Below are 24193 nucleotides of genomic sequence, written 5' to 3' on the forward strand. Positions count from 1 at the left end.
ACGTTAAGGAATCTGCAGCTAGTAGTCTATCAGATATGTCATATGCAGAAATTTCTGCATTAATATGTGCTGCTGTGTTCAGCCGGGGACGAAACTATGTTGTTCCAACACTAACTGATGTATAGTCGGGGACAGCCGAGAAGCTAAAATGTTCGAATTATTTTTTGCGTCAGCGTTAATCAATGATATGGGGCGATACAAGCCCATTTCCTCTACCGGTTTCCCCTTTTTAGGGAATACTATAATATTAGTAATTTTCCAGGTGGAAGGAACATCCTCGTCTTTCATGATAGTAGTAAACAATGTAATGAAAACTGGTACCAAAATGGCCTTAACGTTGTTATAAAATTCCAATGGGATAGTATCTTCACCAACCGCCTTACCAGTTGGTAAATAAATCAGCGCTAGCTCAACCTCCCCAGATTCAACATCTCTTTGCAAACATTCATAATCCATTGGATTCAAAACCGGTAGCTCAGACTCCTGCATATAGTCCAGAGTTGATTGTATACTAAGGGGCACTGATTCGTCACATAAGTCAGCATAAAAGAGTCTAAATTGTTCTACTATATCCTCTGATCTAGTCTAAAATAGACCATCTCCCCCTTTTATTGTTTAGATATAGGATCTGGCCATTTGATCGGCAATCTGAGTAGCTAACAGACAACCTATTCTTTCTCCATATTCATATTGTTTAGATTTATATTTGTGGTATCTAGAGGCTACTTTATCCACTAACCCTCGATTAAGTTTGGCTCTAACTTCCACCAGGCGCCAGTATATTCGTTGTGCCGCCGCATTTAAGCACAATAGCTCGCATGTTGTTGCTGTAGCTCTATTAACAACTTATGTTCCAGCTCCTTCACCCTATTAGCCTGATGCTTCTGCCTTAAAATAAACTGCAGTGTGGCCCCTCTGACAAACGCCTTCAAACAATCCCATACCACTGCGATAGCTGCAGTTCCCCTGTTATTCTCTAAGTATTCCCATAAAGTATCCTGCATTAATTTCCCATACTCAGGGTTACTTAAAAGATGTCTAGGAAATGTAAATTCCCTAAGTGACTCCTTATCGCCCTGCAAGATCTGTGTGGTTATCAACTAATTGTGATCCGATGTTATCTTTGGACAAACTTTGATAGTTGATTTATCCAGCATAGTTCTTTTACCAAAAATCATATAAATCTAGGAATGTTTATGCGGGGATGAATAGAATGTAAACCTGGGGTCAGTTGGATTTAGGCTCCTCCAAGCATCCTCCAACTGATGCAAATGAAGGAGTTCTAAAATTGCAGCCCTGGAGGAGCCAAGCAGGCGTTCGAGATGGCCGCATAGTCGCTCGGCTCCGTGAGCCCTTTCGCCCCACACGACTATCCTGGCGTTTATCCTGATCTGAGAGAACATACTTTGATAGGAGAAGAACTGCGAACACCTACCGCATGTTCCCGGAGCTCCGGTGTGCAGCGGATCCTTTGAATAGTCCCCGTCTGCTCCGCGGCCTAAGCGGCTACGAGACCGGGGCGTTGCTTCGGTGGAGTGTCCGGCCACGCCTGTAGCGTCAACGGCTGTTTGATGGCGATGAGGAGCCTGCCGTTGGGTGCCGCTGATGTGAAAGACCGCTTCTGGCGGTGAAGACCAGGTTGCTTGTTGGCGACTCGTGAGGAGCAGTGGGGAGACATTGGACCGGAGGGGGCGCTTGACTCTTGCTCCCCCATCCCCAAATTCTGTTGCCCGGGCATAACCAAGGTCTACCCCCGATATAGGCGGGCGGCTCCCGGCCGGGACTTTAGCCTTTTGGTGGCTCTCCTTTCTGGGGCCTGGCCCACAGTTTGTTTGCCCTGGAGGCACGCTCCGTGGAGCCCTCATGGTGAGGCCTAGTCCCCGAGTGTGGTGAAGAGGGACGGGGCCGGCTGGATCAAGATGGCGGCGGATGCACTTCTCTATGACCCGAGTCCTGATCGGATGGCTGATCTGCAGGTGGGGCTGAGATGCTCGCATCATACAAAGGAGTTCATTTCCCGGGACGTGATAGCTGCTCTAGCTGTTTTGCACGAAACTATGCTTTGCTATGCCCGAGACTTAGGCGGAAGAATGGACGCCATTGTGGTTTCGCCGTCCTTGGCGGCCCCGCCCCGACTCCACGGTACTGCCGATGAACTTGCTGCTGACCCACTGGAGGAAACTTCGGCTTCACGTAGGCACGGGGGACCGCCTGAGGTCTGTGCTCCTGTGCGGGCCGCCTTGATTGCTTATTTGGATGTCACCTTGGGACATTTGCCCGGCCGGCGACTGGAGATGGAGTGCTGTTTCTCTTCTTGGAATGGAATGGTCGTGTCGCAGCAATGGATGGATTGTGTGACTTTCCTCTCCTGGTTGGTGCTGTCGCCTGTGAGCTTTGGGAATCTTCCGGGACCGATATTGAGATCATTTGTTCTTGACTGTTTACACTTTGATGGGCTTGGATTATCGACCTCTTCCATGGTTGCGTCCCAGCCGGACCCACTTGTACTGTACGGACTCTTAGGTTTGTGCTCTAAATTGATCAACGAGAGGACTTCTGCCTGTGTTACTGCTAGACAGGGTCAGGGATGATGTGGGTCATGTCTATTGGTGCTATTATTGTTAGACGGTGCATTGGGTATGTTCAATTGATATTGTATCGTGTTTATACTAGTGGTTGGTTACTCTCCAGTATAGTATTGCTTCCATTCTGGGCTTTCCGTGGTGTAGGGGTGAAGGGCGGGGCTGGGCGACACGATGAGGGCCCTCCTCCGCTTATTTTCTTCGCTTTTCTCCTTTTCTTTCTATATTTCGGGTTTCCATTAGGGCGACAGGCATGCGGCTGGGGGGGTAGGCCATGACCTTCTGCGGGTGTGCAGGGTGGGGGTAGTGGGATGGGTTTTTGTTTGTTCTTTGTTTCTATGGCCCTTTAGTCTTTCTTTCCCTTTTTTAGTGTCGTTGTCGTGCATGCTCTTTGCGATATGTTTGGTGTTGAGGGGCGGGGTTAGGTTTATTACCCGAAGGGGCTGTTCCCACCTTTCTCCTGCTTTGTGTATCCTTCCCCCCCCGATGACTCCTTCGTATCATTGCTGTTTGCCAATATCCTGATTTGCACATTGTGGCAGGACTGTGTAACACCTTTTTAGTTTCTTATTTGAAAAATGAACCTCTCGAATCCGGATTTTCAGCTGTTGTGTATGTATACAAGCTGCGCACTGTTATCCTCTCCCCTGGGGGCCACACTGCTTTAACCACGCATAATGCTTGCTTTACTTCTGTTTAGCGGCCGGCCGGGATGGTTGTAGGCCCACACCTGTAACTACATGCAACATAAATAAAGGTTCAAAAATAAATAAATAAAAATAAAATTGCAGCCCTAGTCCTACCCATTCTAGCACATTGTGCTATATTGGTAGTTTCGATCTTATCAAACTATACAATTAAAATCCCCCATTACTATCAAATCGCCAGCCCAATCCAACAGTTCAGAACATATAAAAATGAACAGTTTCCAGACAAACCATGGACCATAAATCACACATATAGCAGTTTTTAGTCCCCTAATTAGTAATTGAGCGATTGCCCATCTGCCTTTAGAATCGGCTAGTTTACGTATTATTGTTGCTCTACAATTTTTCGACTTTAATATAGCTACCCCTCGAATAGAGACTACCTGAGACGAGCATACCAATAAGTCAAATGCAATCTGTTTAAGCTGCTTTCTATCCCTGAAAGCTATAGGTGTCTCTGTAAGACCCAGTATATGGGGTTTAAAGGCACAAAGCTCCTCCATTACTAACCGTTGTTTCCTGGCCTGATTACGCCCTGCTACGTTCCAGCACATGTATTTAAAGTCAGACATTAGATCCTGGTTGTAAACTAGCTTTATTTGCTTCCCCCCTTTTTTCATTGACCTTTCCCTTTTGTACTTCCAATAATATTCTAACTAAATATATTAAAGTGTGGCTATTTAACCCCCACCTCCCCCGCTAACCTCCCCCACCCCACTGACTGCTCCCCCCAGTCGATCGGCAACAGCCAACTACTATTCTCTGCCTACCAAACACCCCTCCTAACCCACCCCTGTGCCTACAAGAAGGAATCACCTCCTTCATCTGCTGTCCTCAAGGACAGCTTTAATAAGGCCCCCCCTACCCTGAGCCCCACCAATCCATACCACCTACCGCCCCCAGTGGTATGTGCAAATGTAAGAAGGTAGGTACAGTTACAAAGAAAAATAAGAGACCAGAAAAAACTATTTTAAAAACGGTAAGAGTTACGAATCCGGCATAACCAGATAGCAAAAGTAAACATTAAGTGTTCATTTAATCTCCGTTACCCATGCCGTGCCATCTTTACTTTAGGCAATCATTTTCTAGAGTCCCAATGCCACTTAGCTAAAGCGGTTTTGGCCTCTACTTCAGTAAAAAAAAACATGCGGCTGGCCATTTTTTATAATCTTAAGGCGGGCATGCTCTTGCAAAAACACTTGGGAGCAGACTGTTTTAAGAGGATCCATTAGTTGCCGCAGCCTCCCACGTTTATACACTGCGAGTTTGCACAAATCAGACCATACGAATATGGAGATGTTGTCCAACTTAACAGGAGCTGCAGGCCTTGCCTTTAAATAGATTACCTAGAATAGTTAGACCTAGCCTGTTTCCCGTGCTTTATAGTCAGAGGCAGTCTATGCGCCCGCTGTACTTGAGTGTTCATATCCCAATCCGCCAGATCTGAGAATGCTTTTTGAAACAAGATAACAATATTGGCCCGTGTGCAGAACCTTCGGACCCTTCCGGAATGCCAAAGATCCTCGAGTTTTGATGCCGTTGGCGATTTTTGAGATCTTCAATTTTGCTCTGCATAAGCATATTTTGGGATTCCTGTATCTTTTTGTTACAGTCATAGTATGTGTATTAAACTCTTCCACTGCTGTAACTCGGTCCTGCAGTTTCATAACCTCTGAAGAGAGCTTGGTAACCTATGAAGTGACCTCCCCCAGCGCTTGTTTTATCTCACTACTGTCCGCCTTGGCCTGTCGAGAACATTCTTGAGCTTCCGCTCTCTGGGTAGTTAATGCCTGCAGTATTATAGACAATGATGGTTCCTCACAGTCACTCGAGTGAGAGCCCCTTTCAGCGTCTGCCGTGGGCGCGGTTATAGATACAGATGCAGATGCAGCTGCAGAGCTACCGGTCTGCTCCGCATATGAAGAAAAAGTCTCTGGTGCAGTGAGAATCCTAGTTGCTGAAAATACTGGAGTTGTTGAGATTGTTACTGGTGGTATGGTAGACATTGCGTGTGATACTGAAGGACACGGAGAGCCCCCATCCAGACTGCCTCTGCCCCCATCAAAACTAGCAGGACCATCTGTCTGTGGTGTAGAACCCACATGATTGGATGGGTTTCTTATTTGCACAGCATCAGCTTCAACTACCGCTCTGGCCGTTACAGCAACCTCCGTATTGCAGGTATTAGATAGTCTCGAGATGATAGCTTTAACATCGCCCTTTGAGACCACTCCCATACGCAAAGGGCTGATACCAGTACCAATACCAGGCTTTGTGCTGGATGCCACAGAGTCCTTTAATCGTCCAACAGCAGCAGCAACCTGTGGTTTAATACCACCACCCCGGCCCTTGCCTCCTTTAGTTGCTTTAGCCGCTATCGGACCTTTTGCTTTTGTACCTTTGCCCCCACTTAGAGGAGGCAATTGCAAACAAAACAGGTGATGGACCGAATGTGGATCAATGTCACACATTCATCCCAGTCCAAAGATCTGGGCCCAAATCCATCGTTTTTTTGCACTCCACACCACCCTGGGTTAGACAATGGCGATATGCAAATCAGCTCTGACCCTGTGCCCCATGGGAACAGTCCAGTCCGAACTACAAAAGCCATGTCCTTCCCAGAACGGAATCAAGCATCCGAGGACCGGACCGGTTTCGAGGTAACACCTCTCATCAGCCCGGCTAGCTTGACTCCAGTGGTGTGGAGTGCCTGGGAGCCACGTCTGGGCATCCCCAGCGCACTTATGGCGGCAATTGCAAACAAAACAGGTGATGGACCGAATGTGGATCAATGTCACACATTCATCCCAGTCCAAAGATCTGGGCCCAAATCCATCGTTTTTTTGCACTCCACACCACCCTGGGTTGGACAATGGCGATATGCAAATCAGCTCTGACCCTGTGCCCCATGGGAACAGTCCAGTCCGAACTACAAAAGCCATGTCCTTCCCAGAACGGAATCAAGCATCCATCAAATTGTTTTTTGTAATTTTCTCCCCGAGTGTACTGGGGTAGCTCAGACGTGGGTCCCAGAGCCTCCACACCACTGGAGTCAAGCTAGCCGGGCTGATGAGAGGTGTTACCTCGAAACCGGTCCGGTCCTCGGATGCTTGATTCCGGTCTGGGAAAGATATGGCTGTGTAGTTCGGACTGGACTGTTCCCATGGGGCACAGGGTCAGAGCTGATTTGCATAAAGCCATTATCTAACCCAGGGTGGTGTGGAGTGCAAAAAACGATGGATTTAGGCCCAGATCCTTGTACTGGGGTGAATGTAAGACATTGATCTACATTCTGTCCATCAAATTGTTTTTTGTAATTTTCCCACTTAGAGGAGTGCATTTCTGAATGCAGGGCTTCCCCACCTTAGTATTCTGGTTGGTCAGGGTGACTTGCATCGCCGCCCTGTAGGTCATTCTGTGCATTTCCCAAGCAGATTCCAGTTTCAGATTACTCTATATCCACAATATCAGAAGATTCGCCAAAGATTAAAATGTCCTTAGTCTGATTTTCAATGGGGCCTGATCGTTCCGCTATCTCAGAAGTGCCAGCACCAAGCAAATTTCTATCCTCTGTGTTTGCGCTGTTTAACTCATATTGCATATGTATCTGCATTAGATTCTGAGCATTCTCCTCGGAATTAACGGATTCACAGTGGGTCCCCCTGCTGACACCATTATTACTATTATTATCACCTCCATCTGCCCGACTCATCATGTTCTTAAACACACTGACCAAATCTCTTTCTTCGCATGTTTCACAATCTTCTTTTTATACAGAGCCAGATTCGGACGCAAGAGGAAATGGTAGCACAGCGGTATGAGGAGCAAATCTTTCCTCCCCTCCCCAGCCTTCCTTAACTGCTGCATTAAGCAGATCAGCCATCACAAGACCCAGGATGGAGTTCTCCGACCCGCAGGATCGTAGCAAGCTAACTGCTCTACCCGAGCGCACAAGCCGTAAAATCGGTTTGCTTAATTGCGAGTCAGAGCCTGGCCCTGGCCCAGGGGCTGCCTCAAATTCGCAGTGAGCCCGCAGTCCCGGTTCCATTACTGCCGCTACTGCCATCTCCTCCACTGCCGGCTGCAGCCGGGGCCTCGGTAACGCCGCGTCCCTTTACAATGCGTTGCGATCAATACCTCTCTCTTGAGCTGCCACCAGCCCCCCCGTATACCTCCGCCTGATGCCTTGAGCGGGAGGGTTCGGTGTCGCAGGAATCGGCACCCATATCGCGCTCCAACGTGCTGCACGTCCACGAGAATTAGGTCCCGCAGTTGCCCAAACCGGCACATTAGCAGTAAGTTTGCCACTCTATACTTGCTCTATGCTTGCACTGTACTCGCCGATAATATTCCACTTGAGGGGGGGAGGTGGTGGGGGGGGGGGGGAAGAGACACAAAATCTTCAGGGAGCATCCTCAGAAGGGGAGTTGATCCTCCATCTTCCTTCCAACCAATAACTCAAATTATTTTAAATGTTAAGTTTTTTTTTCTTTTCTAGTTTAAGAGCATGGATTTCACTTACTTTCATTAGTTTTATTTAGGTTACTCATATAAAGCAAGATCTCTAGAATGAGACCAATTATATGCATTCAGTTCAATTGCGTCATAATCAGACTTACCAGCCGGGGATGGCGTAAACTCCCAATGCCAGGATCCATTTTAAGGATGTTAAATTAGCCTGTCTGCTTTTTGGCCATATTCAGTATGTCATTATCTTTAGCGGAACTCGTTAAAGTGTCAGTTCATCTAAACAATGACTTTGCTAAAGCGTAAGGCGAAACAAATCTGTTACAAGCCTCATGATATATAAACTTTAAGGCCTGACCATGGATGTTTAAAATAAATCTGCAGTTCAAATTGACATATGTTCATTGTGAGAAGTTGGCCAGATATGCAGTGCTCACTATTCTAGTGATCACTATGCATCGGTCCAAACGACCCTTATGGTGATTGGTTGTAAGTCAACCTTAGACCAGCTATCCTAGTAGCGTGGATACGAGCAGTCTTCGGGCTAAACTCTAGAGGGCGTGTTAAGCCAGCTGTTATACCGTCACATACCCCTTGAACACCAAGTGAAAGGAAACCACACAAGTTTTATGAAAATAAACAGTGTATTTATTAGAATCACAACAGCCCTGTACTCTTTATGAGGACAGGGTACTAAGCACACAACGAAACTCTTAGGAAAATACTTCAAGTGCACAATCAATACAAGTGCCCGAGGGCACGGAAAGTTAGTGGTCTCGGGCGGACCCGATAAGGCAAGTCGGAAGCGATAGGGACTCGGGACCCTTAAATAAGGAGGCTATGCGGGCACCGAAATGCCGAAGTTACCTAGCCCAAGGGCTGCGGCTGCACAAGTCTTTACAGACGTCGGGAGTCCTCGCTGACGAGCCAGGAGCCGGAAGGAAGGAGTTGCTGGCCGGCGACCAGTGGAAATAGTTCGTAGAGATCCAAGCCTGGATCAGAGATGGATGACACCTGAAAGCAGAGGGGACCAAGTTCGTACTACTAGCCAGTAGTCAGAGGGTACCAGGAGGGCACCGGATGGTAGTCACCTCGACTAGGTGAGTGGGCGATGCTAGGCTCTGCAGTCTCACGGACCAGGAGGCGTTGTCGGCGACCAGGATGGAGGTGCGAGCTGTCCCACGAAGATTGATGCTGTCGGCGTCGCTGAGCCCAGGATTGGGGCAACAAGCCTTGGCAAATTTCAGGGCCACGTGGTGGGCCTAAAATGGCGTCTTGAGTGGACCAGGAGGGTCCGGGGTGCTCCTCTCTCAGAAGGGAGCAAAAGTCGGTCTGGCGCAACCAGACCAACAGCGTTGGTTGTCGGACGTCGTCAAGGAAGGCCACAAGCCAGCGGCTAGTAACCAGACAACGTGCTGAACAGCAAAGAGCAGAAGGGCCCCACGCAGATCGTGGAGATGCTGGGAGGCTGTACTTCGGTGCTGGAGCTGCTCAGGGTCGGGGCTTCTCGGACCCCAGAGCACTCACCAGAGGATCCCTCGGTGGTCGTGCTGGTTTAAGAAATCATGCAGGTTTTGAAGATGGCCGGTCCCTCGAGGTCTCGTCGCACCCATGGGTCTCAGCTGAGCTGATGATGTGGGTAGAGGTCAGAGGTGCCAGGGAAGCCGGTTCTCGTCGAGCTGGGCAGTCGGATTCCTGAGGAAGGACTTGCAGCAAACCGCTGAGTTCTTAGATGGTGCCTGCGGATGCAGGGTGACTACTCCTTAGCCACAAGGGAGAAATCTTGAGAAGAGTCTTGAAGTCCTTTCGTAGAAAGTATTCTTGATTCAAAGATGATCTAATTTGGAAGGGTCCCCGCTCCTGCCTTTATCCTAAAGAAATGGGTGGGTATGTGACTAGGTCCTGCCCTAGGGGTGGGACCAGGAAGGGGGGTAGTTACACCCCTCTCCCATGCCGGGCTTTCCCCAGGTCAGGGGCTGGTGTGCCCCTGGAACTGGTTCTAGCCGGCAGATAAGTAGTGAGCACCGGGGTGCCACTCCGCAGTCACCTTCCTGTAAAGCCCTGCCTACCCAGGATACACAAAACCCTGTCTGGGATGGTGCGAGCACCGCCCCGGACAGGAAACCCTTTGTCCAAGCTCTCCTCGCTGGGAGGACTCCCAGCAGCAGGAGGTCAGACTCGTGTCTGTGGTGGCAGCATCCATTTTGTAGAGCTGAGGCTTCAGTTAACTTTAAACGGGGTTCACAGTTACGTACATGTCGTGTCCCTCTAGAAGGGTGAAATGCTAACCTCGTCGCCAGCATTGGTGAGGGGTCAGCATCCCGATTCGTATGACACCTTACTCGACATGTCTTGATAACGCTATACCGAAGTTACCAATGGTACGCGTTATCATGGAACACCCATTGGGTCTTGGTTCCGCAAGCTGCAACCGGGCTCGGCTCGTGCCAGAGCCCAATTCACACGATTCCACGCACTCTGCCTTCAGGATTGTCAAGGCCTGCCATAGGAGTGGCTGATAGGAATTCGGTGTCCATTTGAGGGTTAGATATAGGTATACTATATCTAAAGCAAAGGGCGAGTACGCTCCGTTGCCCCAGCTGTCGCGCAGCCAGTTTTGTCAGATTTAGATGGCCATCCAGGGGTGGCATAATACATGCTTCAGGCCCTGGGTACACCTATGCCCTGAGTGACAGGGTCTGATAAGGTGGGCCAGTGCCAATTGGAAATGTACCTAAGGTACATGGAATCCATTTTAGAGAGAGAGCAGTAGGCCTGGGGTCCTGATTGGCAGGGCCCCAGGTCAACTAATTTGGAAAACCAGCAAAACACCAGGCAAAAAGTCGGGGGTAACCATAGTCAGGTATCTACCTTCCTACATTCATCATGCTGGTTCAAACCAGTTATGCTTTGGATTAATAGAAACTCCCCAAAGTACGGTAAAACTCAGTGGTCAACCTTATATAAACTAAATGATTCGTTGAATTAAAGAGGCCTTCTCATCAGGTTATCACAAGAGGTCCTGAAAGACTGTCATGGCATCCATTCTTATGCTAAGAGCAGATAAAGAGAGGAGAAAAGCTGGAGCTCCGCTGAAGTGTGTTTTCCTTTTTAGAGAACATTGTCTCCTGGCTGAAATCTGAGAACCACAGCTGATCTCCTGCAATAAAGTATGCAGTGAGCTGAGGCCCAAAACTCAAGGCAAGTTAGCTACTCCACGCCAACATAGTATAGTGCGTAGAAGTAGCCTTTAGGGTGTTAGGTTGCTAGGAACATTCTAATCATATTTGAACTATTCATCTTAATCTTGCTTTTAGCATCATGCATTTGTACTATTTTAACTATATTCTGTGTAGTTATTACTCATGTACTAAGCAACAGGTTGAGCCTGTTGAAAGGAACACTTTTAAAAGTCTATAGTATCTTTCCTTGGTACAGTGCTTGAGTGAGTGATAAAGAACGCAATTAAGTTTTAATTACCACTGCATTCCTCGCTCTTTTATGGGACTGTTAGTAACACAAAAAGCACAGACACCACACCAGCAGGTATGTGCAGTGGGGTTATGTAGGGCTACAATAACCTAGAAGTCCCCACTCATTCTATGGTGCACTGAACTCAGTCCAGGCACCAATGGGTGGGAAAGCCAAACCATGAAGAGCTCAGGCAGAGTCCTTATTTATATAACATGTTGACCAACCCAATGCTGCTCCTATTTATGAAAGAATTGAAGACATCTCTTTAAAGAACACTATGACAATGTATTTACAGTCCACAAAACAGACACCTCTCCAATTACTTGCTAACTTTATGCTCATCTTCGACCCTATATTAAGGACCACTAAAAATGTTACTCCTTTGAGTCTAGGGGACTACCATCCCCAGCCGCGGACCGTGCAGGTAAGAGCAGTGGGGCCGGGTGAGAGGGGATTTCAACAGACAATGACTAGGGAAAATTAAATAATTAATTTTCCCTCTACATTGTCCATCGAGATCCCCTGAGTTGCTCTTTAACCACAATCCCACACCCCAAGCCCCCCCCAACCCCAAGTTCCCCTAATATCCCACTGGAAAAATGTTGGGCTTTGAATTATTAGTCAGGAGAAAGACTTTTTGTGCAAGTTACTAAAATTGAACCGGTTCCAGAACATCAATGCTAGAGAGCAATACCCCCATGCTGTTGGAACTCCACTGGCTTATCATGGCAGCCAGTACCATCTACAAAACCAGCTTCATCATCTGCAAGCCATCACAACCAGCATCTCTGCTTATCTTACAGAAAAGCTCACCATCTCTGATGGCACTCAGGACACCTGATGGCAGGACATCAAACTAAGAAGGGTTGAAAGAAATAATTAAAAAAAAAAGAATAAACAAGGCAGAAGGCCTTTTCAATCTGTGCACCTTGGATCATGACCAATATCTCTGTATCCCTCAGGACCGGCCCCAATGCTGCTCCAATTTAAGAAACAGTTGAAGACCCACCTGTTCAACAGTACCTTGCTGTTCCATAATACAGCTACCTCTCTTCTATCACTCATGAACTTATGCTAGTCACTTACTTTATACAGTACTGCACTGACTTTTGGCTAGGTTTGAGCTATACAAATAAGACATACATACATATCTACCTGGCAAAACTGTAGCCAGGAAACCTGGCCTCAAACGCACCATTCATCAAAAGATTGGGGCTTCTCATCACTACCCTGTACCAGGGTAAACTAGCTATAAAAAATGGAAAGATAATAGTGTTACCGCCAAATGGTTGGCATGCAACGGAGGCCAAACAAATGGAAAATTCCCTTCACTGCGCTGCAGAAGCAGGCTTTGTGCACACGCCAGCCTATCCTGCCAGGTAGCGCAAATTGGTTCCCAAGATTTGAAGCTCTAATACCATTCAACTACTGCTCACAGTCCCCATTTGCGATAGTGGCCGGAACATCATTATCGCCTCCCCTTGGTCAAAAGATACAAGTTCAGTCAGGTTTCAAACTGTGAAAACTCAATATTTGGAATATGGTGCCTTGCTTAGCTACCCCATGTGGATTAGCTAGATCCCACTTCCGTTAAAGAGTAACGAGGATACAAAAACAAGGGCAGTTGTTGATGCAATACACATTTTTAAAGCTACTACGCATACTTCTTACATAATAATAAAAGTGTTACGATTTTTTCTAAAAGAATAATGATACTTGGACAATCTATTTATTGTGCAGGATAAATTTGCACCCGAGCTTCACGTTTTATCCAACAAAATCCCTAAGGAGCAAATCTTGACTGTTCAACTGCTGACTTAGCCATTATTACTAGTCTGTACATGGCCAATTCATTAAATTGCGCCGGGTCTGATGCATGGCCATATACATGCCAACAAGCTAGAGACAATCCCACTATCCTTAACCAATTGTGTCAGGTCTTGAGGCCATATGCATGCAGTATGCAAATATCCATAGACCTGGTTGATTCCTGGCACGTAGCAAAATAATTGTTAAACAAATGCATTCTTGTGTTATCCTTTTCATCCAACCAGAATTTCCTGTCCTTACTGCAGTTCAATCGTTATTCTCGCCGCTCCTGTCTGGGGTTTTTGGCAAATCTTGCCTTGCTACCTTAATTAGCGCTCAAAGGATTGCTACTGCCCCAATATCACTGAGTGTCATGATGATGACCCTGCACGAGTACAGTTGTCCATGCCAACCCTTTCAAGAAGCATTAGGCCTTCATTCTCCACACCTGACACAGTCACACACTACTTCCCGTCAGTCCACTCAACCGCTTACGTTGCTGTATACCTCTCCTTTCTACCATCTCCTCTTTTTTCGACCCTTTCCTGTCCATCGACTGCTATCCACTTTATATGGGCCTCTAGCCCGTGTTCTCAATGTTATTGGTTTTAAACGGGTCCTGCGACTTCCCACAACACGCTAATTTTGTTCTATGTACTAGATTTACGCGGCCGGCCCAACAAGGGTTGTAGGCAACATGCTGTGTTCCAATTAGTTTATTAATGCCTTTTTCTATGCTGGGAAACACTTGAAAGCAACGTGGCCCGCCCTAAATGGGTTGTGGGCTTAACGCTGTGTACATCTGGACCTATGTTCTACTCCCGATTTAGAAAATAAAATAGATTTCAAATAAAAAGACAACATATCTCTAACTTTCGACTTTTTTAATTTCCACCCATAAGGGGAAGATGGTGGGGGCTATTATTGCAATCCCTCTATGATCAAGTATTAATAGGCATTGCTGATTCCCACATGCTTCCTTGTTTTTTCCTGGCACTTTTGTACGTATGAACTACACGAGAACTGTTCAGCCACATTTTGAGCTATTTCAGCTTCCTTTTTTGGGTTATAGTTTCATGCCTGAACAGAATACAAATTATATAATTTTGCTGTTGCTCTTATTTCTGTGTGCCGCATCATGTGATGTAATATGATGCACTAGCCATGTAAAGGTCTTGAAAGGTTCCGTTCATTTACACTTCCCTAAATAGGTCATTCGAGTAGTAATGACTAACTTGGTCCCTAAAAGTCAAAGCTTAAAAACGAGATATTTGGCATTTGAGTGAGCCTGCAGTAATATCTACTTTCTTAGTTTCCAGGGACAGCTGCAAGGCTTCCTACAAGGATTGTCTAAATGCCTTTGAATTGTGCTGGCACTAGAGAACTGGCCTGATAAAAGGGTTTCAAAACAAAGTTAGTTATACTCACTCATCTCCTTCTGGGCATAGTCCGGTGGTTTCATCATATTTTGTGCAGTAGATGTCAGGGCTGTAGTTAAAGGTCCCATCGCGGCGGCGTACTGATCTCCTCCGGCGTTGGTTAACAAAGTGCCAGTGAAAGCAGGTGTAGGGGCGATGCTGCGAACACTTGTGCTGCACAAATAGAGGACACTGCTCCGTGCGGAACTCCTTCAGGTATCTGCTGGTCAGCAGAAGAGGACAGTTAGAAACCACAGCATTCTTTGCAAACAAAGCCTCTTGTCCAAACAACCTCTTGAGAAAACAACAACTATATGTATGAAGTGTGAAAGAAATCCTGTCACTGCCATGTAAACTGTAAATTATCTTTCAACCAACATCATACAAAGACTGCAACCGATTACATCGATCATTTAATGCAACAGCAATGATTGAAACTTGATAAATATTTGATCTTGTACAAAAAGAAACATAGTAATATATAAGCCGCTGTAACCCATGCTGCTTCATTCTTTAGGACTGCGAGGAAAAGAAAAACAGAAAATCAGATGACCTGATGACATCTACAATGCCAACAAGCATTAGCATAGCAAATAGGTCTCGCCTTTGGGGCCGTATAAGTGTTTAGCCATGCAACAGTTGATGTTGTTGCATCAAGGATATTATGCTGCATAACTAATACTTATAAGGTCTCAAAGGCGAGACCTATAGGTTATGCCAATGCTTGTTTTGTTTAGCCTGCAGTTTTTTTCCTGTTGTGCATTTTAAATGTTGAGCCATTTGTGGGGACTTCATGTTTACGCTGATGTTCCCCAGTAGAGTACCGCATTCGGCCGTCTTGTGATATGCTTCCTAGGAGTAGCCTCAGCAAGGTATCGGCAGATATGAGCGAGAGAGCGGGAAAGAGATGTTTTTTCATGGTAGAAGTGTGATTTTATTTCCTCTTTGTACACAGGTGGGTATGTGGAGTCACTTTTCAGAACGTGGGACATAATCGATATTTACCTTCGGTAATGTTTCCTACCCCCATAGTGGGTTGTCAGCATTCAATAAGTGTACAATCTGACTTTGGAACTGGACAGCATATGAATGACTTCCATGATGTTGCATCAAATTATAGCAGAGTGTAGCGACTGATTTAGTCCCACTTCCTTCTATTAATATACTACTAGTTCAGAGAGACCACCTAGTGGCTTTCCCCACCGCAAAAAAAAACCTGGGACATGTCCGTGTCCATGTGATGGAAAATCCAAACAGAGCATCTGCCATTTCTTATTATTCTGTAATTTTTATACTGGTTTTAGAAAGTTTTATCTGAAGCAATTGTTTCTAAATTACAATATGTGCAATACAAGAGCCGCGATGCAACTGTTATTTAATTTAGCCTCCCCAGACGTGTGTTACTACCTGGCCACCTACATTTTAAAATGTACATCACTAAGGAAATCAATCATAATATGATTGCATATTATGAATGTGTACTATTTTGTGTGTGACCCACCGCTGAGTCAAACTGTTTACATATGTATTTATTTGCTATGCACTTTATATTGCATATTTGCACTTGTTGAAAGTATCATATGTATACGATAGGATTGGTATTTTGCACTTTACACTAGCGTTTTTGCACAAACTTTTCTTACTATAATAACTGCTGCTACAATGTTTATAGTGACTGAAAAGCCTTTTTGCACTCAAATGAGACATGCTTTGTATAATAATATAATGAAAAATGAGTTTGGTGTATAGATATTGATATAATTTAAACTTTCATCATTTAAAACCTACATAAATGTGATTTTGGAATTGTATTTATGTATGTTGCTATATGGTTGTACTTGTACAAACCGAATAAAGCATTTTGAAACTGAAACTACTAGTTCAGAGTTAGACAAGTTTCAGACCAGTGATTTAATAAATAGAAATTATGAGCACAATAAATTAATTTCATTGCCCGTTTGGTGCAGGAGTATAACGGAACAGAGAAGACAGAATTTTGTACAAAAAGGCCAACACATATCCAACTACTTCCACATTTTGCTGTGTGTACATAAGAAATAATTAAACAATGCAGGCTACCCTGAATTCACATTTGCCCCCTCTCACAGAGAAATTGTGTCTTTGAGTCCGATGAAAGCAAGAGGCTTTCACCCGAAACTTTCAACTGGCACCAAAAAACAGGAGCATTTAATTGACGCCATTCATTCAGACTGCGTGTGGACTAGATTATATAGAAACATGGTATTTACCCAGCCTGGTCAAAAGCAAAGGTAACGGATTTCACACAATTTTGGGGGAAGATGTAAATTACGACGTAGAAAATGTATTCCACTTTTCGAATGGGAAATGCTTTACTTAGTTTCAGACAAAATATTTTTACACTTTATTTGTATTACATAAGTAGAAAAAAAAGTTCAAACTGCGCTACTTTTATTTCAGTGTCGTTTGTGGATAACTTTGCACTGGGGCAGAAGCGTGCACATTTATTTACTCCATTCTTTGCCTTGTAAAATAGGAAACGCAGAAATTGCATTTGCTCCACTATGCCAAAATAAATAAATAAGAGAAATAAGAAAAAAATTACTATGAAGCTATTTCGCTTGGTTTAAATAGTAAAAAACTGAACAGGTGTATACAGCATTTCAAAGGTGAAAGCCGAGACTAAGCTCGAGGCAACATATTTTGTCCCTTTCTAAGTATCAACGATTAAGAAAATTAAAATGACCCTTTATGAACTACAAATGGCTTTGTTACTTTTGAATTGTAATTGCACAATGATTTATAATCCATTTTTTTATTGCAGATTTATATAGCGCGAGCACGACCCAAAAGGTATTGAAGCGCTTTCCATGAGCACATTACACAAGGATCCATTCATCCATTAATATAACTTAAGTGTAAGCAATGGCTCCCGCTCCATTTCGTTCATGCGTGTAAGAATGTGCCTTTCAAATGGTCCGGCGTTACCTTTCTAGTAATAAATTTCAAGTGCGCTATCATTAAACATAGCAAAAAAACGGATTTGTCCTGTTTTGCTATTTGCACCAGATCAAAGATTCTTCAATACATCCGGTCTCTTTCTTCGCATCTCCAAGGGAGATCTTGTTATTGCTCCATTGTTTGAAAATAATCTCGTTTTGTCTAGGGCTAGTGCTGCCATCGTCCCCCCTTAAACTACAAAGCGTTACTGAATAAAATAAAAGTGAATCTCTACCTGCGGTCGGAATTGCATGGGATAAAAGAGGTGCCCTTTGGTGCCCGGGCGATTGCCTGCACGCTTGCGGCTGCATCCCTAAAGGCTGGAGACAAAGGACAGGCGGGTGTGAACGGCCTCTGCCCCCAGCTCCCATAAAGCCGGCATCACCCGCAGACCCTCCCACAGATTAGAGTGCTCGCTCACCCCAGACAGCCTCAGCGTCCTATGAACTTCTTTAGCGGTGTCCGGACCCCTTAAAGAATTTGCACCGATCTGTACTACTTATTTGACCCCGTTGCTTACTTGTATTACTTGTATTATTGATTTACATGATTGTACTGTTTGCTCTTCTGACTTACCTGTTTGACTATGCTCCCTCATGTACCCCTTCTGTGTAAAGCGCTCTTATATCTGCAAAGATCTTGTCCGCGCTATATAAAACTTTCAAAATAAATAAAATAAATAAATTGTCTTTAATGACGTCCTGCAGTTAGGGCCACGTTCCGCTGGAGGGAGTCTCACTCCTGGCAGCGGACTGTGGCCGCACGAGCATTGCTGGGGTCCCTCAGTGGACTTTTAGGAGGAAAGAATATGTTGCATCAGCATCTCCATGAATCACCACGAGCCAAACATGAGGAAATCACGTACAGGGGACGGTCTCCGGACGGCTCCAAGCCGAGCACATCTTGGCAACAAACGGGATTCAAGCAGGCCACGTCTGAGCGGCACAAAGCGCCCAGGGCTGGGATCAGAGGCAAGAGGCGCCCCTGTGAAGCACTGTTGTGAGATGTGAGAGGACCGCGGATTAAGGCGCCTGTCTATTTTGCAGCTCAGCTGACCGGGAAGGGAGGAGAAAGGGTGCAGGAGTTTGCTGCCTTGAAAAAACAGATGCAAGAAACAACAAAGGGCCTTGACTCAACTCAGTAAGGCTGAGTCCATATAACAACAAAACGTAGCAATTGCCAGTACTGAGCACCTCTCCTGAAGAAGAGTTTTTGCCTGACTATATGAATTAAACATATTAAGTCCACTTAGAAATCACAACATCAGTTCATTTATTTGATCTTTTATTTAGAAAACATTCCATCAAAATACTTTTTGTGCATAAAAAATTGAAAAACAACACAGAGGGGAAGAACAGCTATGTAAGGAATTACAATCAAGTGTGACACCAACAAGCACTCAATACTCCCATTCTTACAAACAGCATACAGATATTACCAGACACATCTCACAATCACTCGCAACATCCAAACAACACACCAGTGCTCATAAAAAACAGGTGAACAAAAATCTTAATCCCGGCGTCAAATGGACCAATAAATCATAAACCAATGTAGGGATGATTCGAAGAACTCACTATTTCCTACATCAGACACATAAATCATGCCAATGTTTAATCAATTGCATTGCATAATTTAGTTTGACAAGGGAAAAACAGACAAGGTCGACGTTTTTGTAAGAATGGGAGTATTGAGTGCTTGTTGGGGTCACACTGGATTGTAATTTGTTGTACATCGCAGTTCTTTTCCCTCTGTGTTTTTCAATTTTTTATACACAAGCACAAAAAGTATTTTGATGGAATGTTTTCTAAATAAAAGATCAAATAAATAAACTGATGTTGTGATTTCTAAGCGGACTTATATGTTTCATTCATATAGTCAGGTAAAAACTAATCTTCAGGAGTGGTGCTCAGTACTGGCAATTGCTAAGTTTTGTTGTTATATGAACTCGGCCTTACTGAGTTGAGTCAAGGCCCTTTGTTGTTTCTTTCATCTGTTTTTTCAAGGCAGCAAACTCCTGCCACCCTTTCTCTTCCCTTCCCGGTCAGCTGAGCTGCAAAATAGACAGGCGCCTAAATCCGAAGCAATTGCTACATTTTGTTGTTGAAAAAACAGATGGCACACTGCAGGCAAATAAGTGCAAGGGAAGAGGAGGAAAACTGTAGTTAGGCGCCGCTGCCTCGGACTACAAGGAAGTTAACATAGGATCATCAGCCAACAGAAAGCAAGAAAACAACAGCAATGCCAGACTTAAACCAATCGCAAGGGGCGGGAGAAATTACATGGAGTTGAAGCCAATAGACAGATTACTTAAAGTCTCGCTGAGACAGTGCATGCAGTGCATGCACTGCCAAGGTGAGACTTAAAAATGGAAACAGCCAAAGTTGTAACTAAATTCTTTAGCTGATGCAGCTTGGAATGAAAAACAAACAAAATAAATATTAAAGAGGGTAAAAATTGTGTCTGTATAATTTACGCCACATCTTTAATGAAAGTATAGTTTCCTTCATATAAGGGAAATTAAAGGCAGGATCACATTATGCAAGTTCCATGCCTTGCAGCAACCTTTGAAGTTACTTGCTTTCGGTAATGCTTTTCCTAGTGAAAAATATATATTTAATCAAAGTCCTAAACTTTTACATATCCTAGGAATTACTAGATCCGGAAACTCTTGTAAACCATAGCTCCCTAGAACCATCAGACTTCATCCGCGTCTCAAACTGCCCGTGGACAGGACATCAGAATTCACAAGGCACCACCTGCTGCCCTGGCTATAAATCCATAACCTTTTCACACTCCAAAGCTCCTGAAGGAGGAAGTAGAGAAGGTCAGAAAATGTGAACAGCAAGAAACTTGTCAGAGCCCAATTAAATACCATGTGATCTTATTAGACTGCCAGCATCGCCTAAGAAGGGTAGAAAGGGATTCTAAGGCATCTATGGGAAGATGCAGCACCGACCAGACAAAACACATTACTGAAGGAAAGCAACTTGTTGTTCAAATTGATGCTTTTACCTGTAGATTCCTCACCTTTTGAATGTGAAAAAGCTATGGATGACAACATATCCATAATGGAAGGCATTCCGACATCTTCCTGCTCCTTTTTTAATTTTTTTGCCAAAGCATAAGAGATTTTAATACAAAGACCGTCCCAGAGAAAAATGTTCCGCTTCGTCAGCCTTAACCCTCTTGGTATCAGCAAAGCCAAAGAAAAGCTGGTCCTCTGTTCTATTTGCTCTTGTTCAGACTCCCCCCAGGATATTACACCACAAAAAGGGAACAATTGCGACACACAATATAGTTCTTTTGCAGCATTTATGCAGCACCTTATTTCGTGAAATGTAAAATTTAGGACCTTATAAAAAGGCAATCTGCAGGAAAAAAAACATGGTGTATGCTCTCCTAATCACAACACTATTCTGCAAATCACCAATGATCTAATCGCCTCCTCCAAGACTGAAGAACAAAGCCTTAACCTTTTTATGGCAGGAGATTCCCATCCTGTCGCTGAACTGCACTGCATGCATCTAAAAACAATAAAAATGGGTATCAATACCGGCTTCCTGCGTGACTAAACTGTTATCTTAGGCAAATACTCTATTTGACTGAGCCTCCATTTTGTTAGACAGAAACTAACAGAACAAAAACATAACAGAAAGTAAGGCATAGAGAAGATCGTAGTTTCATTACAATTGTCACGTGTATTTCAGAGATCCCAGTATCAGAAAGAACTGACATTTTCTGTTGAGGTAGGACAAAAACAGGTCGACATGCAGAATCAGCCACAGTAAAACCATCACTTGCATCACCTAGGGATGAAACCCCCATTAGCGATCATCTCATGCTGCCCTGTTCAGTGTATCCACTCTCATATTCAGCACCATTGCCAAGTTAATCGCTACTGGATAAACTCAGTCGTGGAGGGATCCACACCAGAGCCAGCAGAAAACCTTTGAGCAAAAGGTTGAGGACCAGACACCCTCTTCTTGTTCAAATAGGGGACCGCTATGGAATTTTGCAAAAGGGGAATGGACTACTAGACCTCTGACAGTTTGAAAAAAAGGGGAAAGAGTCAGACTGATGGCCTGCAGTATCAGCACACAAATGCACAATCACTACTCCTTAGGGCACCAATGGCCACGCACAATGAATTATTCCAGATGATGAACCCACCCCAGAGAGGAGGTATGAGTTATCCTTATAGGAGGATGAAATAGCTAACCCTTTATAAGGCTGGAAGGGCACATACACCACTACAGAGGTTCTGACCGAATAAGAAAACATTGCTACTGTTGGAAAGAGGCTGCACAGTACTGCAGCCATTGACTCTGAAGACACCATGTAAGAGACTTCATTCTCCGTCACGCATGGAGAAGAAGGAGGAAACACAAGGGCATCAAAACCAACAAGTGGGGAAGTGTCCGAAGAAAAAGTACCACATGAGCACTGAACATCAGGATCTATCCAGAAAGTCCACGGTCTCAGAGACAGTGGATGGCTCTCATTCAGTTCACCCCTATAGTAGGAGGCACTTAAAAAGGGAGAAATGAGACTTCAGGGGACTGAAGGACCGAAGAAGATCCAGCGTCTGCATCAGGTGGTCAGAGACTAACTGGAGTACGTTTGCCTTTATCAATCATTTGTCTAACTGGGGAAAGACATGAATCCCCAACTTCCCTAGGTAAACAGCCATCAACACCTTTGTAAACCCTTGGGGTGCAGTGGTCAGGCTGAAAGGTGATATAAAGTGGCAGCCAGCAATTAGAACACATTGTGAGTGCTGATAGCGCCTGTGGGTCGGCATGACTGGGATGTGAAAGCACATTGCGATAAAGCTAAAGATATTATTCAGTACTGCTGGCTAAGGGCCAATAAGAGGTTGCTCGAGAAAGAATCTTGATCTTTTCCTGGCTGTAAATAGGATTCAAAATGCTCAGGCTGAATAGGCCCAAAACGTGACCTTCTTTGGGACAGTAAAGTAGCAAGAGTAAACACCTATCCCCCCCCTCCAACTCTGGCACTGCCACTATGGATACTTTCTGAAGAAGGTCAAGGACCTCTCCCGCCAAGATCCCAGCATTAGCAAGAGGACAAACTTAGCAGATGTGTGGCAAAGTAAAGGACCAGCCAGAAAACAGAGGAAACACTCTTGAGAAGCCAGTGTAGGCACCGCTGATCTGTGGTGATCTCCGTGGAGAAGTGTGGCTCAGGGGTTAGAGGCGGCAGACCCGGAAGCTGAGTTCGGCCCTGGACCAGGGTTCAATTCCCCGCCTCGACGGGGGTTGGGCTCAATAATTCCACGGACTCGATAATTCTCGCTCCGGTGCCTACTTGACTCACGGGTTCACACTCTGCGACTCTGGGCAATAGCTTGCTTAATCTCCACAACGGCCCCTCGCAGCGGGATGCCTGGCTTTCACCTTGTGGATACCCTGCCGGGGTTATCTCACAGGGGAATACCAGGACGGGTTCCCTAAGCAAGTGCATCGATGCCTGCGATGTGGGCGATTTGCGCTATATAAATACATGTACATTTACATTTACATTTACATTTAACTTAGTCAGGAAAACGACGGAGATCCTCTGCCAAAATGGTAGATTAAGGATGAGAGGGGACAAATTAAAGCAGTTTTGCTGCCGCAGAGCCGGAGCACAATGAATTAGAATGGAGCTGATGTCTGCCTTTGGAACCTCTTTACCACAGAAAAGGCGAAAAAATTGAGGACGCGTTTGCTCTAGCTGAGACAGTGGTCTGTGTCTTTCAGGCTGTGCCCTGGAGAAACCATGAAAGCACAGCTGCTACTCATTAAACTACCTAGCTAAGGAAGTCAGCCCCAAGGAGCAAGCCATGCCCCTGCTTTGTTTAAAGCACTTGGGAGAGGAGTCAGACTTTCCCAGAAGAGTCGGTCTCTTCAAATGGCATATCCAAGACGGAGAATGCCACCTTTTTGTGGGAGAATCCAGCAGAGGACCACTTTTACATCAGCAACTTACTGGACGGAGCGAAAAGGGAGCACTCTATGCTCCCTTGACAAGCCCTGGTCAAGAAGAGATTGGCATCCAGCTCTCGGATGCCCTTAAGCTGCACAAACGGGCATGTGATCGGATACCAAAATGTGTGGGCACCAAACACCACATACATATATCACAGGGATCAGAGAGAAATCTGCTTGTGACACTGGCAAAAAAGCATGAATCCTGACACCAAAGGAGGTGACATTTGACTTCAAGTTTGGAGAAAAGTTGGAAACAATATCGGTCAGAAGTGGGTAAAAACAGAACGGAGGACAGTTTGCCAGGTACTGCCTTAAGTAGGGAAATGTCGTGCAGGGAGGCTGGTAAATTATTGGTTTGGGGGCTTTCCAGATTGTCTTGCTTCTGAAATATTCACAAGCTTAGAAATCTACAGGAAGACGTATATACCAGAAGTTGATCAGGTTAAATATGCATACCCAGTCATTAGCTAAACTCCAGATGTCATGAAGACCATCATCAAAGCTTTGGAAGACAATGCTTTCAGACCAGAAAATGCTCCAAACTTGCTACCATTAAAACCAGTCTTACCTTTCTAAGGTGAACCCAACAAGATTAAGGGAACTTGAAAACAAACTAAATGTTGATAACACTCCTGATGTCAACTGTGTGGCCTAATGTATATTTAAAGAATTGGTAACAATAAGTTTGCAGGCAGTTAAGCAGCCAAGCCAGAACTAAAACTACAATTTGAAAGAATCGTAGTAAACACAGTAAGAGAAAA

General features: G+C 44.9%; 1 protein-coding gene across 2 annotated transcripts in view; it reads right to left on the reverse strand.

Annotated features, from left to right (window-relative positions):
* UNK (unk zinc finger) overlaps window positions 1-24193 on the reverse strand; it is a 670943-nt gene that overhangs the window by 571677 nt on the left and 75073 nt on the right. For both annotated transcript variants that reach the window (XM_086930733.1, XM_086930732.1), the window contains exon 2: window positions 14468-14677. In XM_086930733.1, coding sequence (XP_086786859.1) covers window positions 14468-14677 — 210 coding nt within the window. The remainder of the gene's footprint in view (window positions 1-14467; window positions 14678-24193) is intronic.

This window comes from Lissotriton vulgaris, chromosome 7 (genome assembly GCF_964263255.1).
Source record: "Lissotriton vulgaris chromosome 7, aLisVul1.2, whole genome shotgun sequence".
NCBI lineage: Eukaryota > Metazoa > Chordata > Amphibia > Caudata > Salamandridae > Lissotriton > Lissotriton vulgaris.